The 19152-nt window shown below is 41.3% G+C and overlaps 4 protein-coding genes and 1 long non-coding RNA gene across 7 annotated transcripts in view; 1 reads left to right on the top strand and 4 right to left on the bottom strand.

Moving 5' to 3' along the window:
* Window positions 1-552: 552 nt before the first annotated feature.
* Window positions 553-1842, bottom strand: LOC134181272 (uncharacterized). Its single transcript, XR_009970116.1, has 3 exons — window positions 1505-1842; window positions 1087-1202; window positions 553-887 (listed from the first exon to the last, which is right to left on the bottom strand). It is a non-coding gene; the product is annotated as an uncharacterized LOC134181272 (long non-coding RNA).
* Window positions 1843-2206: 364 nt separating this feature from the next.
* Window positions 2207-4379, bottom strand: LOC134181271 (molybdate-anion transporter-like). 2 transcript variants are annotated; one of them, XM_062648516.1, is made up of 2 exons: window positions 4323-4379; window positions 2207-3732 (listed from the first exon to the last, which is right to left on the bottom strand). In XM_062648516.1, the coding sequence occupies exon 2, from the start codon at window positions 3631-3633 to the stop codon at window positions 2317-2319; it is 1317 nt and encodes a 438-aa protein (XP_062504500.1). In that variant the 5' UTR covers window positions 3634-3732; window positions 4323-4379; the 3' UTR covers window positions 2207-2316. The 2 variants fall into 2 exon arrangements, with proteins under 2 accessions (XP_062504500.1, XP_062504501.1); XM_062648517.1 differs by having other exon boundaries at window positions 2207-3664; window positions 4323-4344.
* Window positions 4380-4392: 13 nt separating this feature from the next.
* On the top strand, window positions 4393-12504 carry LOC134181270 (uncharacterized). The gene is made up of 11 exons (XM_062648515.1): window positions 4393-4510; window positions 4722-4903; window positions 7683-7798; window positions 7856-8005; window positions 8068-8365; window positions 8425-8616; window positions 8688-9632; window positions 9688-9837; window positions 10697-10828; window positions 10891-11163; window positions 12153-12504. The coding sequence occupies exons 1-11, from the start codon at window positions 4444-4446 to the stop codon at window positions 12342-12344; spliced, it is 2697 nt and encodes an 898-aa protein (XP_062504499.1). The 5' UTR covers window positions 4393-4443; the 3' UTR covers window positions 12345-12504.
* Window positions 12505-13385: 881 nt separating this feature from the next.
* Window positions 13386-15404, bottom strand: LOC134181052 (large ribosomal subunit protein eL13-like). Its single transcript, XM_062648250.1, has 3 exons — window positions 15342-15404; window positions 14849-15276; window positions 13386-13685 (listed from the first exon to the last, which is right to left on the bottom strand). The coding sequence occupies exons 2-3, from the start codon at window positions 15266-15268 to the stop codon at window positions 13461-13463; spliced, it is 645 nt and encodes a 214-aa protein (XP_062504234.1). The 5' UTR covers window positions 15269-15276; window positions 15342-15404; the 3' UTR covers window positions 13386-13460.
* A 535-nt stretch (window positions 15405-15939) lies between these two features.
* LOC134181578 (uncharacterized) overlaps window positions 15940-19152 on the bottom strand; it is an 8404-nt gene continuing 5191 nt past the window's right edge. For both annotated transcript variants that reach the window (XM_062648847.1, XM_062648848.1), the window contains 2 exons: window positions 18738-19062; window positions 15940-16263 (listed from right to left, as the gene is read on the bottom strand). In XM_062648847.1, coding sequence (XP_062504831.1) covers window positions 16128-16263; window positions 18738-19062 — 461 coding nt within the window. In that variant the 3' untranslated portion in view covers window positions 15940-16127. The remainder of the gene's footprint in view (window positions 16264-18737; window positions 19063-19152) is intronic.

Genomic DNA, 19152 nt, shown 5'->3' with positions numbered 1-19152 from the left:
AAGAAAGAGTTGGAAGGACATTGCGCAACGTTTGCCCCAGTTACCATTCAGCTAGAGCCAGAGGTACTTCTACCTTGCTTAATTAATCCTATTCCTTACAAAGCCAATTACTTTGGCCATAATTGCATATGAATCAAAATAAAAAACTTGCTATGTTTGGAGTCACTCATGTCGCCGACGTTAACGGATTCAGTAGGAAAATTGTCGGATTTATTACTGACTGTCAAAGTTCAAAGGCTATCTACAAGCATCTCTTTCGGTACAAGATTGTTGTTATTTTAGCTTTAGCTTTAACTATTAATTATAAGCATGTGCAAACTCATTGTGAGGGAGGAAAACAACTCGTTAGAGAAATTGCGGTAAATAGAATTGTTAGTCTGAATAATTTCAAATGAGCTGTTTTTAGCTAAACAGTTGATCCACCACTGTCTTTTCAAGGAAAGGTCTTGTTGACAAATGAGTTGAGGCGTCTGCAATTGGTTACACTGTGAACCTAATCTGGCTGGTTCTGAGCTAAGCCAAGTCCTCGTGAAGCCATGCATTTAACCAGAAGGAGGAGTCATGACTAGTCAAGCTTGTGCTAGTACTAAACGAAACGGAAGTGATGAAAGTATTCGTAGTTACTAGTTTTACTTGTACTGGAGTGGTACTTTGAAAGAATTGACATTGCATTTTAGTGGTAAATAATTGTCACTATTCCATATGAGTTGATATGATCCATATATAATTATGATAAGAACAATCTACCTAAAGTGCAAGTTTAATACAATTTTTTCTTGTCATGTTTGAACTAAAACTTCAAACACAGTGAACCAAGTCTGAATTTCTGACTTGTAACAGATGATCGTCATCTTGTACGTGTAACAGCAGTCGTTTTCTTCTCCCACCTGACACAGAGAGTGGTCAGCATGTACATCATACATAATCATGTAGTGAATACATAGAAAACAGCTATTAAATAATTTAATAAAATAAAACCTAAAGTAATTCACATACATGATATAAACCATAATGATACCACAAGAAATCTTAGAATGAGCAGACAGCTAAACAGTTGAACTGCTCAGTTAATTACATCTAACGTACCTGTATCAAATTATGATGAATATTGTAGCATGCCATGGGCAACTACCCTGTGTTCTAGACGTAAATTCACTGCATATCCATGACATGAGCAACAGAGTTCTTCATGTTGGTGATTCCTGTAACGCAAACGAGAAAGTTTATTAGTAGAAATTTGATTTCATAGAAGTAGAAGACAGTGCTAGGTAGCAATCAAGCATCAAATATATTGAAATTATCAATAAGCCAAGTGTAAACAGCTAAAGAATATGATGTATCACATTGAATCCACTGGTTTCAATTCAGAGTTGAATCGTCCTAACCATCTTAGAAAGATTTCCGACTGTACTGTAGTGACACACACACACACACACACACACACACACACACACACACACACACACACACACACACACACACACACACACACACACACACACACGTGTATCAGCTCTGCCATCAATCGTGTGGCATTTCACCATCAAACTGCCCCTAATTGCCGTCAGCAGCCAAGGACATCGCGTCTGTCATCTCTATCAAAAATCCTGTCAAATTGTCTAGGTACCCCAACAAATTGCTATTAGGATCGTAGACGACACATGCTACCTCCTGTAAAGACATCAGTAAATCAATAAATTCTCTGTAGAGAAGAAAAATAGCCTAGCCTGGTTGAGTAGAAGAGTCAGTGAGTAGGCAGAAAGAGAGACAAATGAGCAAAAATCAGCAAACAACTCTAGGCAAGTAGACAGACGATCTAGCAAGCAAACAATCAGCCAGAACAAAAAACAAACAATTTCATGTTGATTTTCAAAGATATGTAAACCTCATGCAGTATAAACATATACCAACAGACAGAAGTCAACGTTCTAACATATTTTGTATTTCAAATTGATGCTATAATTTAACTGTAGATATTCCATTTATATTCTTGTAGTTCCAAACTAACTTGTATGGTCTGTCATGTTGTTAATAAGGTACAATCAACTAACTCAACCATTTCTGTGAGACATGCAGCTATTAAAGTACACACAAGTAATCTATTAATGAGTGCCTACAATAAACAGAAAATACAAACAACAACGTGGACTTAGCTAACAAATGGTAGACATCAATTAGTTAGACGTAGTAAATCGTACACTGTACATGTCAAACAGCATTTCTATTGATATCAATGACTTATATCCAACTGCCATATGATGCTGGATGACCGTCTCCCTAACAGCCATACAATCTACAAAAGCTGTTGTACACATTCTATATGTCTGCAGAATCCACTTTGTCTGATGACTCCGCCTCAGTTTGCTTATATTTCCATACAAAATGACCAATCACTACAGCAGCAGTCCCCATTAGCACAGTACAGACTGAGAATATCTCTGGAGCACCGCTGGATGTATCGTGAAGCAGAAGGATAACGAGGGCGGCAGTCAAATTTAGGGGCACACGAAACCAGTTCAAAACGGCAGTATGATGTGGCTCGGGCAAGATCTCTTTCCTTGCTTGACTCATTGAAGAAAAGTACATTCCACAACAGAGTTCCAGAACTAAGTAGGCCAAGTATGAGACTCGTGGATGAGAAGCAAATACAACAGCCGCGAAAAGAGCAATGGAGGCAAGAGATGTAGCAAGCAGTAGTATCTGAGGCGGCTTCCACTGGTGGATAGTTAGCAATGAGCAGACAACCCCTCCAATCATCGTACTCACCATGAAGTTCGCAAACACAATTCCTAACGGAGGACCTGCTGGTGACAGTACCGGTGTCCAAAGAAACACGAATACACACACTACACTTTCTACGAGAGACTGCGCTAAGCCGATCAATAGTACTTTCACATCAGATAAGATGTGCTTCAAGCCCTCCATGCACATTGGCTTGAAACGGACCTTCGATGTGCCATAATTCTCTGCCCACTGTGAAAGAACGATGCCGCCGGCAGCAACCAAAAAAGGTATTGCTGCAATAAAAGGGGCCACTGGCCCCAGACTCCACCATTCAGTCAGTATCTCTGTCAATACCCCGGCTGTAACGGCTATTATTCCACTTGCAAGGGATGATTTAGAGAACGTATCGGTTAACCATTCTTGAGGAAATTCGTTGGTATCGACGTGTTCGTGGACATACCAAGCCTCAAAAGCTGCGAACAACAGTGCTGTAGATGCTCCACCCAAAATTCGTCCGACAATAAGAACTCCGTAGACTCTCGATATTTTTGTAATGCAGCAGACCGAATAGACAAGTGTAAAGAATATGATGACCTTCTTTCGTCCGAAAGTCTGTGTCATTAGTGGAGTAAACGTACTAAACAAGACATTCGATGCATAGCCACAGACGTAGAGAACAGCTATCTGAGGTTCAAGAAATCCATAGTGCGAGTATAGCTTGTATAGATAAGGACCCTGTAGCCAATCTGCCATTATTGCAAGGTAGTAGACAAGAAGATAGCCTCGTTGAAACGTGACGAAGGCTGGGTTGTTGATCGATGTTTGTGGATGACGTTTAAACATATAGTGATGAAGTAAAATGCATCCACCGAGGAGCACAATGAAAGAGACATAAGCAATGATAAACATGAGTAGTAACAGTCAACTCCACTGCAGTTCTCTAGATGACAAAGAAGTAAGAATACTGAGCTGGACAGTCTCCTATGGTGAGTAGATGTGTCACTTGCACTGGACATAAAAACAAGATACTATACGTAGTGACTGGAAGTGTTCAGTAAGTTAACAGTAGACTACAAGTGTCCATGCAAGAACAGTAAACATATGCAGTACAATAGCTCATATACGGACAATACAGTGTACACCCATACTAAACTGGTTCATGTTCACACACACACACACACACACACACACACACACACACACACACACACACACACACACACACACACAAACAAACAAACACACACACACAAACAAACAAACACACACACACAAACAAACAAACACACAAACACACACACACACACACACACACACACACACACACTAATTCATGCTTTCGTCTGTACATGGATTGCTTCTCTGCTAAGCAGAATAAAAGTATTAATTAAAAACAAAATACATGTATTCTAACAATAGAATTGCTGCCCAAGTCACATGACATTTAGTATGACTTGATGACGTCAGTCTATCCAATGCGAAACTAGGAAACTGACGTCATTAAATCAGCTGCAATGCCTCGCCTCACAAATAGTATCAAATGTATTCGCATCAGCCACGTCAATTTCTAGCTCATTCCACTAGATTACACAGCTTACCTCACGCTGTACGATTTTCAAAACTCTCAACTCTCAGCGATTTGATATCAACTAATTGTTGCCACGCCCACGTTCTTTTATCTTGTGATGACTGGTGCTGCGTTACCGATGAGTCATTCACATGAGTTCTAGTGAACCTCTTTCGACACCAGAATACAGACCTCAAGGCGAACAGTTTTTGGCTTTAGGTAACAAACAGTTTGCTCTGGTGCTGGGTCGCACTTCCGGATAGACGGCCGCTAAGTAAATATGTAAATATAGACCGTGACGTCCTTCTCTACATGTACAGCTAGAGCCAGTTAACTGTAACCCTGTGCAATGCTTAGTAAAGTCGATGTTGTTTTGAATTCGCTTGAAAGTAGCTAGTTCCTATTATCTCTCTTTGTTTTCTGTTTTTAGTTGTTTTGTTGGGCACGCTGGTGCTCGTTCTGGTCGTCGTTTTTGTTATTTGTCGTCGTTGTCGGGCAAAGGCGTATCACAGGTTGTTCTGTACGTTGTCACCTGAAGAGGAGAACGCGCTGCCAAGTTGCAGGAACTTTCTGAAAGTTGAGCGTTGGAGGGTGAAGTCTAGCAGTCCGGAGGTAAGAACATGAAACTGAAAACAATTGGGGCATGGCTAATGTGGCTGAACATACAAGATCGAGGTAAATGGGTAGGAGAGTGTTGCATGTCTGTTTCACATCACCCATCACCCAGGCTGACACAGCGGGCGTTTTATGACCAATATCACTATGTACACGTGACACTGGAATGCAGCGGGCAGAGTATTAATAATACTCAAGGCAGCAAGAGGTAATACAAACTCTAGACATCATCATGCAAATGACAGCTAGAGTGACTTTAATTAACAACTATTGGACGATCTGTGTTTGGTTCTGGTCCTGAAGTTCTTTCTTGACAGGGCGGGGGAGTAGGGGGCCAGGTGCATGGCCCACCCATCCTTGGAAAATGGGACTTCTACCAACAGGCGTTTGGCGAAAACTTCTGGAAATGGTATAGGTGATTAAATAAATTAGTTATTGGTCATCTCTACAGATGAGACAAACCAACCATAATTCGAAAGTTTACAGCAGGTAGTGTCATTAAATATTCTCAGAGTACAATACTACTAGTAGTTAGACTACCCTCTACTACCGCTGTCTTTAGCCAGGCCCCACCCTAGCTCTATGGCTTTAGTCAAAAGTTGTCAAGTGGGTGGAGCCTAGCAAAGCAAGGCCTGGCCCACCCAACATCTGGAGGGCTCTACCGACCCTGCTTGAATATTTACAGTAAACCATGTAGGTAAGAAGAGCAGACACTGTGCAATTAAAAGAAATGAGACACAGAAGATAGTTCAGACATATGCCATGTGCTCTGGTCGTATTGCACATGCGCATTACATGAATAATGGCATAACGGTGAAATCAGTGCTGCCCTGTCGTTCGGATGCGGGCGGGTGATGTGAAACAGACATTGAACAAATAGGGGCCTAATGTAACTCATAGAACATGCAGCGCAACGAAGTTGTACTGTTTCAGAGCTGTTAGTTAGTCAGTCTGTCTGTCTGTCTGTTTGTCTGTCTTCCTGTCTTGTCTGTGTGTATGTCTGGTTGCTTGTCTGTCTATGTGTCTGTTTGTGTGTCTATCTGTCTGTGTGTCTGTCTGTATGTGTGTCTGTCTGTATGTCTGCCTGTCTGTGTATGATATCTGTGTGTTTGTCTGTCTACCTGTAAGCACAATATCTCTGTGATGTTGACATATCAATATGAAATGCACTCAGGGTGAAAGTTTAACCCTAAGATAATGAACCTTTTACATTTTGACATGTTATATTTTGGTCACATTAAATTTGACAAATATGTTAATACCGTATTCGCCCCTAATAATGCCCTGGGCATACAGAAAGAAATACTTTTTCTGGGCGCATGCTAGGGCATGGGCGTTAGTTTGGTCCCAGGCATATACATGGTTGCAAAATGCTGGCCAGTCATCATCTAAATACTTGAAGACAGCAATACCATAAATGCTTGCAATTTTCCATTTGCAAGATCAAAAAGGTACTGGTATCCGTACAGCATCAGCGTACATGCAGAAACTAAACACTATATATGTATACACATGCAAATCAGAGTGGTCAGCCTGAAACTCGTCAAAAGCATCAGGGTCGGTAATTGCAATGAAGACATGAGTCTAGCAGTTAGCACTTTCACTCAACACTGACACCACCTCATCAAATGCACACAGATGGAGACGAATGTTCTGCGGACCCATTTTGTTTTGTCTGCGCATGCGTATCCTGGGCTTATACTTGGGCATGGGTGTTTATTTGGGCTGACAGTTGTGACTTGTTGCACATGGGCGTATATACGGGCATGAGCGTTATTTTGGTATGGACGTTATTGCCGGCGAATACGGTAAATTAATAAATCCAATCAAGCAATTCATGTTGCTATTGGAAGTTCGAGATCAAAATTGTGAGATTATCGTAAATATTTAGCTGACACCCCAGGATTAACTCAAAGAGCACACTCTGCTTGGTATGTGGGTTATGGCATTCTGTCATAGATGGCATCTAGGTACAATAAAACTTTACTAGAATTTGTAGTTTGTGTTTGTTGGTGCGTTATGCTAAAGTTTGACAAATTACGTAAGTTGGTGGAAGTTTTTGCCTGTCGTTGTCTTTAATTGCCGATGAGAGAATGTAGAGGCTAAGAGCAATTGACTGTTTGCTCTCTATGGTAACTCATTTTTGAATTGATGAATAATTGTGAAGCAACTGTTGAACAGAAGTGTTTTTTCTACAATACAATTTTACATCTGTGGTTACAAGTTTGGAAGTCTGGTTGCAAGCCAGATTGTCTAGTCGTTTGTGGAATGCAGAAGTGATGTGACGTCATTTGTTTGGTCTATTTCAGACCTTTTATCACTACCTACAGTTTACATAGCCTTGCCCCAGATGCAGTGTGGATTGCAGTCCTGAATGCCCTGCCATCACCATTACAGTAATGGGTGTGATGGTAGTGCATCTGGGACATACTGTGTCTGGGGCGAGGCTACAGTGTACATGCGTATCTTCCAGACTACAGTGAAATGAATATGAGACTGTTAGCTGTAGTTTTGATTTGAATGAGATTGCCATCACCACTTGACTTGTAGTATGAGCTGTCATATCTGTACAAGAAACAAAAAGTATGAAGACCAGTCTACATTGTCACGTGACCGGCCAAATTGTAAATTATAGTGGTCGCAAGTCAAGGGTTGCCTAGGAAAAACCTTTCAATGGAGAGTATGTTGGTGGTTTTCTCTTATTCATATTCCTTGTTGTAAAAACTGTTTTTATGCTGTATTTTTATTTTTCAACAATTAAGTGTGTTGGTTGTAGCGTTCACCATTGTTGGATGATAATAATTCTCAAATGGAGAGTCACGGTAGCGAATCTACGAAACGCATGAAAGGAGATTCTAGTTCAAACAAGACACATGATTCTAAACATAATAGGTGACACTGATTTGTTTGATATGATTTTTGCTCATTATTTGTACTTGTTTATGTCAGTAATGATGAGCTGCTCCCTCCACGTATTTGTCCAGTTCATGGCAACAGTGCATCATCTTTGGAGATGAGTGAAGCAAGTAGTTTTGGCAGTAGTCCGTCGTGGGTTATTGTGACTAAACGTAAGGATGCTGAGGGAGGAGTCCAAGATGGGTATAAAGACAATTAGCAATTGTGTTTAGTATACAGTAGGAATGGGTTGAATTTTGTTGCAGGTCAGACTATACTATGGATAGTGAAGATTCAGATATTGTAAAAGCAGACCCTTCCACAGAAAGTGCAAGGTTGGAGTTTCAGCAGCAAGCAGCTTCAGGAGTTGATTCTAATCCAAGGAATAGCTCATTATCAGCAAGGGAAAGTACTCACAACCACAAATCTGATGACTGGGATCAGAAGAGGCATCCAATTGATGATCGAGATGACAGTCACATGTTGGAGAGGAGTCATAATCAACGATCGCAGTTAGAAAATATGGAAAATCGTTCTACACAAACATCGCAAGTGGAGGCTAAGGTAAGCGCCACTGGTACAAATCAGTTCCTGGTTACAGCAATTGTTATTCCATCCATCAGAAGAATGAAATACATTCAAGATACAACTTTAGAGATTCAAGAGTGGCAACATCTACAGTCGCCGGAGATTTTGTTCGTAGCAAACCCGGTGGTAGTACTGACAGTCAATCAAGTCGTCGACCTCCAACTAACATCTGTACGTATGCAAGTACTGATGATCATTCAGCACAAGCATCGCAAGGGAAAGCCAAGGTAAGCAGTTAGTGTCCACGGGTATAAATCAGTTCCTGTTTTACAATGATTGCTATTTTGCCCATCAACAGGACAAACCACGTTTAGGATGCATCTCTAGAAGTTCGCTGCTGTATCCAACGGGAGCAAATTCTTCAACAGTTACCGGAGATTCTGGTCGTAGTGGTAGTGCCTATGGTCAAAGCGTGATGCATCGACCTCCAATCAAAATCAACACCCATAGTAATTCATCACCACAGTCATCTGATTGGTGGCAAGGTAGAGACAAGATTCCTAACTCTGAAACTGTTTCTCCACATGCAGACCGATCAAGTTCATGGCAATCACACGAATCGTCAACATCACAAGAACGTAGAACTGAAGATCTCGGGTCTGATTCAGCAGTGCATTCTTCGCGTGCAGGACGAGTAGCGCAACAACACACAGGAAGAAATGTTACTGATGAAAAAGAGCATGCATTGCAGGATAAGTCTCGTTATCAAAATGTTGATCAAAGTAAGAGAGCAACCACAGCGAATGAGGAGTGTCATCGATCACCTTATTTAAGCAGGAGCAGGCAACACAATCAGCCACCAACTCGGCCACCAGATGAGGCAGTAAAACCTCTTCAAGATTATCCGTATGTTCCTGATCAACACTGTACTTCTGACCAAGTGCGTGAATCAGAGACTTGCATACGTAATAAGTCTGTGGACTCACAAAGCACTAACGTTGAGCAAGTATCAGAACCTCATATCCCTCTGTCTACTTACCAACTACCACCCGGGTTCAGAGGTCCAGCACCTACAACAGAAAGTAGAATTGTGGGGTATAGTATGCAGGGGTCAGATCCTTCTCATTCGTCAACTTTTGTACCTACTGCTCCTTCAGTTACTGATACAACTTCACACAACAAGCAACAGAAGACAAAAGTGAACGCTACAGAACCAGACGGAGTCAGTGATTTGTTTATTATTAATGATTATGCTGCTTGTGAATGGAAGGGAACGACGAGTAAAGCTGTGAAGATGCTGAAGGTACGTTTTGTCGACTGCAATTTACAGGAATGCGTATAGAACGACTTTCCTACAGGGTTACAAGATGATTCCGGTGTTCATCCGTTGCACTCAACTTCGTCGCATTCGAGGCGACAATTACTGTGCCATCCGCGCATCGATGTTTCAAGCGTTTGTTACTCGGCTACCAGTGTTGGAACACTTTGCGAGTGAAGACCTGAAGAAGGTAGGACGGCATTGAAGTAACAGTCAGCTTGGTAACAATGTTACACTTGTGACAATATTCGGGCGTGAAACAGGAATATCGTTACCATGTTTTCTCGAATAGTAATCTGTTTATCTAATCAGTTTGAAGAAATAGTAACCCATGGATGTTATTAATTTGAAAAATAGTTACCCGTGGATCTTATTAGTTTGAAAAATAGTAACCCGTGGGTCTTATTAGTTTGAAGAATTGTAACCCATGGATTTTATTAGTTTGAAAAATAGTTACCCGTAGATCTTATTAGTTTGAAAATAGTAACCCGTGGGTCTTATTAGTTTGAAAAATAGTAACCTGTGGATCTTATTAGTTTGAAAAATAGTAACCCGTGTATCTTATAAGTTTGAAAAAATAGTAATCTGTGCTCGATTAGTAGCTCATGCCTTGGATGTCGGAGACTGTGACATTATGCATGTACATTTTGAGCAAGAGTGATGTCCGAACAAGAGGGAACAAGTTTGGCAGAAGAGACACAGTCAGAAGAAGATGAAAATCATAATGATGAGAACGTTATGGTTTTGACGATGAAAACACTGAGTAAACTACCGGTAACCGAATCGAAGTTATCGTAACTTGACAGTTTTGCATGCATCAACAGTGTGCTCCTCTAATACTTGCATAGCTCTTTACTTCAACTTGAACCCCAATAGCAGACATTGAAACAATGGTAACTGGTGCTTGATTGGTAACCCGTGGTTCCAAGCAGTTTTAAAATAGTAACCCACGGGTTACTATTTGAGCAAATCCAGTATAAGAGTAGATTGACTGTACTTTAGGGTACATGTATATCGCATGTATTGAATTGATATCAACATTATTTTAGGTGCCTAGGCGTTTATACGAGGGAGGGTGCCATTGGTTGTGCAACTGGAGTTTTGCAAACAGAATGGCAAATCTACAAAGAGAGGAGGTGATTGATCATTTGGAGCAGTGCTTGGATGTTCTTAGTTTGAGAGTGAGAACGACACTTAGTGATGGTCACATTTTACTGTTTATCTAATGCGTTTCAAAATTTAGGCTTCACATGTAAACACATTTCGTGATGGCGAGAAGTGTCTGAGGTACGTGCTGCGTGAATTCAATGGAGATCGGAAAATCGATTTTGCGATTATGGAGGCGATGAAGCTGCTGATGCTGGAGCAGGCGGTTTCGTTGTATCGACGAATGCAGCGTGGCGAAGACGTTCCGGTGTGGGTGTTCATTCTGTTCGCACGCGACACGTCGCCCGATCCGCAAACGTTGGTACGAAACCATTTCAACAACGTCGGCGATACGGGAGGATTAGAACAGGTACGTGACACGTTAATAGTGGCAGATAGACAAATCATGGTGGCCAAGACAACTGACTGGAAACCAAGTGTGTTTCGAGGCGGTAGACATACAGTGGCACAGCATGTCATCACACAGTGTGAATGCTACATGTGTTTAATTGATGAAGAAAACAGGGCAGATTCAGGGGCTGTCTGTGATTATCGGATCGATACCCTGACCACCCCCTCTGGTTACACCACTGTTAATTAACGGACTATGAGGTGTGAAAGTCGTAGAGCTTCGATCAACGTTGGGGGATTGGGGGCTTGCTTGAACCCTGGGGGTAATAAACAAGCGAGCACGGTAGTAGAAAATCATGCCAACTGTGCTGCTGCTAAAAAGCTGTTTATCTGACGTTCGATTTCTGACCTTTTGGTAGCTACAGTACCTGCTGCTTCCAATGTTTTTGAGTAACCTTTTTTTCCAAAAATTTTAAACTAAAAAATTATAGGATAAATTAATATATTTTTTTGGCCTAAAAAATTTGCTGTCTGGGCTGCTACTTTGTGCATGTCATTGTCAAGAATGGCCGCTAGCTCAGGATGGAAACTCAGCAAGAAGTGAGCGACTTCTCTTCTCAACTACAGTTTCCACTTTCTGCCAGTACTACTTCCCATGCGATGTACTACTTGTGTAGAAAGTCAACTGGCAGGAAGCTTTTGTCACTGTATTGTGATGAGCGTCGTTAAAAGAGTTCAATCAGCTTGATTAAATAATTAATTAAATAAAAATAATTAATTAAATAAAAATAATTATCTAAAAAATGACTAATATCGCACATCAAGACCTAAAAATAATTAAATTCAAAAATCAATTCAAATTATTTTGGAGCCTCGAAAAGAGTTAGTCTCGAAAAACATTTGAAGCGCCGGTATCATCTTGTCTTGCACGTATGCCGATATTACACTCAATGCTAATGTTACATTCAGAAACAAACGAGCGATTGAACTTGTCACACTTTGTTATAGATCGAGATGTTTTTATTGGGTCATACACTAAAGGCAACACTGCAAGTGTTTCGACCGTCTCAGGTCGATGCGGAGGACTTTGTCAGTCGGTATCCCGACGATCTCGGCGAGCACAGCCCCGTGCTGCCACTCATCGCCGAAGACGATCGACATTATAATATCATTGCCACAAACATATATAGCATCGTGTGAAGCAAACACAATTTATAATGCATTGATATCAATCAATATGCTTTGTAGAGGATTATTTTGGGGATATTCGGTGTAACGGGTAACCGGTTTTGTCGAATAGTATTGTAGTGTCTTTGTTTTGTGTCCGGTATTGGTGATTGTATACATTTCTGAAATTCCAGTCTTCTGCATCGTCTCTGAAGTGGCACTCATAATCATTGACATACACAGCCTACATCTGTGTAGTATATGTACCACACTGTAAGTCTAGGCACAATGGTAGAACAGTTATGACAAATACTGCTGTGTAATGCATAAGGCACTTGTTGAACACAATCCTACCAAATGAACAACCATACCCATTAACCACCGAGTTGTAGCAAACATTGAAGATGGTTAGGCAATGAGTAGATATTAGTATTAGTTGATTAGTTAATTATAAAAATTTAAATATCTAGTTTTATTGAATTATACACGTGACAATACACATCTTGATCATGGGCATGTTTTGATGTGGGTGTCTACCATAGCAATCCGGGGGGGGGAAGTGATGTGTTAGATCAAGCACCAGTCTTCAGAGGTGTGTGTGTGTGTGTGTGTGTGTGTGTGTGTGTGTGTGTGTGTGGTGTGTGTGTGGTGTGTGTGTGGTGTGTGCGCGCACATGTGCATGTGTGTGTACTGCTCTGCCAGTCTGCCCCCCCCCGACATTCTAAGCTTCTCTCGTCTTAAAATGAGAGAATCCGGGAACATCAAAGGCAGAACGAGTCTAAAGATGTAAAATATCTAATATATTTAATCAGCTACATCCTATTCCGGAAGTTTACTTTAAACACCAAGACAAAACTCAACTTTTTGAAAATGCCTGGCCCGTCGGACCGCCTGCTACATCCCTGCCACTATCCCTGTAACTATTTCTTCCCTTTGTGATCAACAAAGTGCCCCAGATGTATACCCAATTGTCTGATAGTTGTAAGTGTATCAAAACGCCAATAATTTGACTCTACGAACCACCAGCCGATTTTGTCACGATAATGTGACAAGTGAAGCATCAGTAGATACAAATTGGTAAGTCAGGTGTAACTTTTATTGACAATAGAGGTAGGTAGCATAATCGTACGATAGTTACAATTCTTGTCGTCACTTCTTCTTGAGCGGATCTTGCGCTGCTTCCTCGGCTGCTTTCTTTGCTTTCACTGCTCGAACACCGGCTAGACGAGCGTTAGCGCGAGCTACACGCATCGAGTTGAACACACTGATCTTTCGTTCTTCGTCGGTGATCTCGCGAGCTTTGCTGGGAGGGAATACTTGTTGTATGGGCATCAGAGGACCACCCAACTGTTGTGCCAACTTGAGTTCCTCGGCCTATAAACAGGCAATGATCACACACACACACACACACACACACACACAGACAGACAGAGACAGTGAAGCAGACAGACAAACAGACAGATTATTCTATTGTTACAGATCCTCTACTTGTACACATCCTAGACTTCTATGATGAACCAGTCCTTCACAGTGAAATACTTTAAAACATTAGTGGACTTGGATAATGTCAAAATCAAATACTAAACCATCTAGAGCAAACATTGATACAAGAAAATGAGTTGATGAAGAGTAGGCGACAAATGACAATCCAACTGTGAGACGAAGGCGGGCGCCAATCTCAGAGAGCAGAAAAAAGGTGCATACACAACCCTGACTGATAGCAGACGCCAACTGAAGCCACAAGAAGATGATGGGACAAAGAAATGATGACAGGAGACCATCCAGCTGCGAGATGAAGGCGGATGCTAAGCTCAGAAAGGAAAAGATGCGTGCACAACCTTGGCCGACAGCAGACAGTGACATAATCCACAAGAAGGAAGACAGAGCACCAACAAAGGAGATGACATTGAAGACACGTGGACACGAATGACAAAGAAAGGGGCCCCGACGGGCAACGATGTTCCTTGGGACGGTAGCAGCCGAAGCTGCACACGTCGACTTGAAATTCCTGCTCTCTTGGCCCTCTGACAACCGTCTTCCCGCACAATACAAAGTAGAAGACAACGATACCAACATCCGGGACAGACAGACAGAGACACACAACAAACAGAGACAGACAGACAGACACACACACACACACACACACACACACACAACAAACAGAGACAGACAGACGGACAGTGAAGCCGACAGAGACAAACAGACACACACAAACAGAGACAGACAGACACACACACACACGCATGCACACACACAAACAGAGACAGACAGACAAACAGACACACACACACAAACAGACACACACACAAACAGACACACACACACACACAAACAGACACACACACACACACACACACACACACACACACACACACAGACACACAACAGAGACAGACAGACACACAACAGAGACAGACAGACACACACACAGAGACAGACAGACACACACACAGAGACAGACAGACAGACAGACAGACAAACACACACAGACACACACACACCATAGAACAAAAAGTTCGTGCATTCGACAAACTCACATCACTATCGCCCTTCTTCGGCTTGCTCAACTTCTTCGGAAATACAATAAGCTTGCTTCTGTACTCCTTCAACCTCTGCACGTTCGCCTGCAACGATTCCGTCGACTTATTCCGCCTCCGATGGTCCACAGCAATTCCTATCGTCTGCGCATACTTCGGACTAATACCCGCAGCCCTCAGCTCCTCGAGAGTAAACCCACGACCGGCGCGCACCTTGCAGTTGTACTTGAAGGTCGGGCACCTGACTATCGGTCTGAGGGGACCCGCCAACGGTCGAGGCGCTATGGTTCGTGCCTTCTTCACACGAAGCAGACGGCGTCGCTTTTTGCGTCCCGGCTGGTCGAAATACGTACGCACGCGCCGATCCCAGTGTTTGTGGAAGTGCGCGTTGGGTATCATGTTGTTTCGCTTTAGCGCCATGGTGCCGGCTAGAGAGAGAGATGGTGCTTCGTATCAAACGCAGAACAGACGAAATAGAGAGAAGATGGCTTACGTGTTTAGAGATTGAGGTCTAGCTGTGTTGAGACTTAGAGAGAGGCGTACCTAATGAGCATGCGTAGAGTGTTAACCTCGCTGTCCACACTGCACATTGCGCCAAACTTAGAGCAACTTTGTAAACTTTTGTATTCTTCTTTTTATTACTAATTAATACTTTTGGTCTAGTAGCAATTTGTTTTCATACATAATAATAAATTTTGACGTAATTACGGTTTTATATCAATGTAATATATTAATTATGCTTTTGTTGTTGAAAACTATTATAAACTAGAATTTTAAAGATTTAGCGTGTTGTCATTAGCGTTAATTAATTAATTAATTAAACCTGTTTAATTAAATGAAAACTTAATTAAACAGCTTTCGTTTTGCAGTCACGTGATGGTATACCATGGTATCATAACGCACGTTGCTGTGGATCATAAGTTTTTTAGTGCCTATATATTCAACTGAATATGCAATGGCAGTTACAGCCAAAGATTACCACATACGGGGTATGCGTTGCAAATGTTGGATTCCCGTATAATTTGTTAAGAGTACACGTTACTTGTCATTCTTGCTCCTGTGTGCGACGTCGATCGCAAACAATTTCAGACTAGACTTGACAAATTTGCAACACAAATTGCATTCATCACATAGAAATCAATCGGGAAAATCAGAGACCTCTCAAACTAGATCACACATAGCAGTTGATACTTCCGGCGCAAGCTGCAAAAGTCACACTAAAAGAGCAAGTTTGAGTGTATATATATATACTGCGTCGAACAGACAGGCAACTGTGCTACTACACGTAGCCGTTCATTTCCCCTTGTAGTTTCTCTGTCAGATCCATTGCATCTCTGGCCTCAGCAAACTCGTCGGCCAACTTGAGAAGAACCTCTCGGGCAGCCACTCGAACTGGATGAATAAAATCGTTTCTCCTACAGTACACAATAGCAGAGTCAGTTTGCATAGAAACCTACGCCTTGCTGGCATACACTAATTAAATAATTTATTTAACTTAGAATCTTATGGCAGACGTAGATGTCATCTTGGCAACCTCACAATTTTTTTCAGTCAACAAGGAGTTTAGGACTTTTAGATGTATTTTGTTAATATCAAATAATGATACAGATTGGTATGGCAATTAAATAAAATTCCGGGACTTCAGAGGTGTCACTCTCAGTCGGACCTGTTCTACTCTACAGCATGAAACAAATTTCTTGGGTCCACCATAACTTGAGTGAATTCATCAGGATGGCAACCTAGTTGGCATAATTGGTGGTCACGTGAACTCAGTTAGTCGTCAAATGACAACTTGATGACCACTTTTTGAACACTCATTAATATTAATGATCGCCAATGTTATTTGTGACTTCACTTGTTGTACTAGACTCGTACCCAGTCCTCCTCGCGCGGACACAAAAAGCACGCGCCAAAACATGTGGAGCGCGCGAGGAGAAGGACTGGGTACGAGTCTATTGTTGTACACTGTGTTAGGCATTAATCAACACCAACAAGTTAATTAATACAATTATATTATCTATATATTTATTAATTAATAAACTATTTAGCACAAATTTGTTTATAAAATTAGAAAGAGTCTGGCCAGTATTACTAAGCACAGTTCTGCCCATGGTGGTCAGAGGTGGTCAGGCCCAACCATCACTCAACAAACACCGACCATCACTCAGCATGTTTTGACCACCATTATATTTTAGCTAGTTTTACTTGCTCCAAGCAGATAAGCATGTCAAGTTTAGAAGTCTATTGAAAGGTAAGCACTTTGTTTACATTGTGACACACGGCAGACCTGCCCTGCTGTGATACCATCTATAGTAGGATTTATCACTCAGGGCACTAGGGTGGTGTTCTCTCCCCCCCTGATATCATCAAGGTGTCCAGTCAAGATGTTGTTACTAAAGTATTCCCCCCCGGAAACGTCATTGATTGCAACCTGATGAGACTTCCAGCCTCAGTGAAAGCAGTAATGATATCAATGAAGGGTTGTAAGTAGTGGCTCTCTACCAGAGATGAAGGGAACAGAAAAGGCATAAAGATATTTAGACATAACTAGGAGATAAATACTTAATTAATTAAAAATATTTGTTTGTTTTGTAGTAATGAATTTGTCTAGATCGTGTAAGCCACGCCCTAAAATAAACCACGCCCCCAAGAAAATGCAGCTGATCCTGACCACCACTTCAAAAATCCTGGACAGAACACTAACTTAATTAAAGTGGTTGGTCCCGACTGGACATGCACAATATGTATTGTCATCCACCAAGTCGACACGAACTGGTGCCACTACTTCCACTGACACAACACCATGTAATCACTAATGGCATGTACCCTGACATATCCCGGTAGATTCACGGTACTCGTGCATGTACTGACTCTCACACGGAGTACTCTTCATGGCTCCAAGTACATCCAGGTCTGCGTGTTCTGCCAGTATTTTCGGAGTGATGGTTGGGTATCACCTGCATTAGAAGAGGCGTGTCGTTTATTTCTGACAAAAAAGCAACAAACCGAATGTATTGCATCGTTGATGGTCTATGATCTGAAGGAGCAGACAATGAAAGCTGCAACTTTTGTCAACAGTCGGCAACTATGTTGCACAGTCTTACGTGTAGACTATGACATGGTTAGACGTCTGCCATCCATTGGAGCAAGTAAACCATTAGCTAAGATATAAAGTGGTGTTTGGAACAGGTGGAGTGATGGTCGGTGTTTGTTGAGTGATGGTCGGTGTTTGTTGAGTGATAGTCAGGCCCGACTACCTCCAACCATTGTGGGCAGAATGCTGGGTCTGGCTCGGTCTTACACATCAGTTCATGTACTGTTTTACAATGTATTTCTCACTTTGAAATACAAGATCTGGGATTTGCCCGAGAGGATGAAAAAGATGCCTAAGGGTTGCATCAACCCGGGAGGAATACTTGACCGTTCATGCTAGCCATTCTAAACTTTACTTAAATTATTTAATATAAATATTAAAAAGTAAAAAATAAAAAAATGAAAAAGGTAGAAATTAAACATTACTTGCATACTTTATTTTACTTAAATTATTTTATTTATTGTATTTAAGATTATTAATTATATTTAAATAATTTTAAATAAATGATTTTAAATAAATAATTTTATGTATTAAATAATTTATTTATTTGTATATAATTTATTTATTCTATTTAAATAAAATTATTAATTTTATTTGCTCAATGTATTTGTATATACTTTTTAGTTTCATTTAAATTATTTTATTTAAATAAAATTATTTACCTTATTTAAATACATAAATAAAATTAAAATCGAATCACTAATAACGTATACATTGGTAAGTATCCAATCTGGTCTTCCGTATCCAACCACACAATCTACGTCTACAACAGTTGAGTCTCACAGTCATCCTTACCAAACACTAATGAGCTTGGGAACGCTTCTGACCGCCTTCAGTCGTCCTAGAGCCCTCGAAGCAGCTTCTCGGACCAATCGATCTCGATCATCAAGATTAGCCGTAATCCTCTCGACCGTCAGTGTTCTCAGAGTTGGATCTTTGTCAGTGCAGCATCCAAGAGCGAGAGTCGCCTGGCAACGAACGTTGGCATCGTCGGCGGCTGAACGCACCTGCCCTTTGCTTTGTTTCACGACGGGCTGACCGGCTTCGACCGAACCATCCGGTGAGCGGTAGCTTGCCAACGATATGTAGTAGTGAACGTTATCCATGTTGATGCCAGAACCTGAGCAGAAACGTTTGTAAATTATATATACAGACGTTTGTGATATAGGACAGATGGGAAGAAAACAGTTGGGAACTAAACTCATTTAGC

Source organism: Corticium candelabrum, chromosome 6 (assembly GCF_963422355.1).
Source record: "Corticium candelabrum chromosome 6, ooCorCand1.1, whole genome shotgun sequence".
Lineage (NCBI taxonomy): Eukaryota > Metazoa > Porifera > Homoscleromorpha > Homosclerophorida > Plakinidae > Corticium > Corticium candelabrum.
The sequence above is the reverse complement of the archived record's forward strand: the minus strand, read 5'-3'. Positions and strand labels throughout refer to the sequence as shown.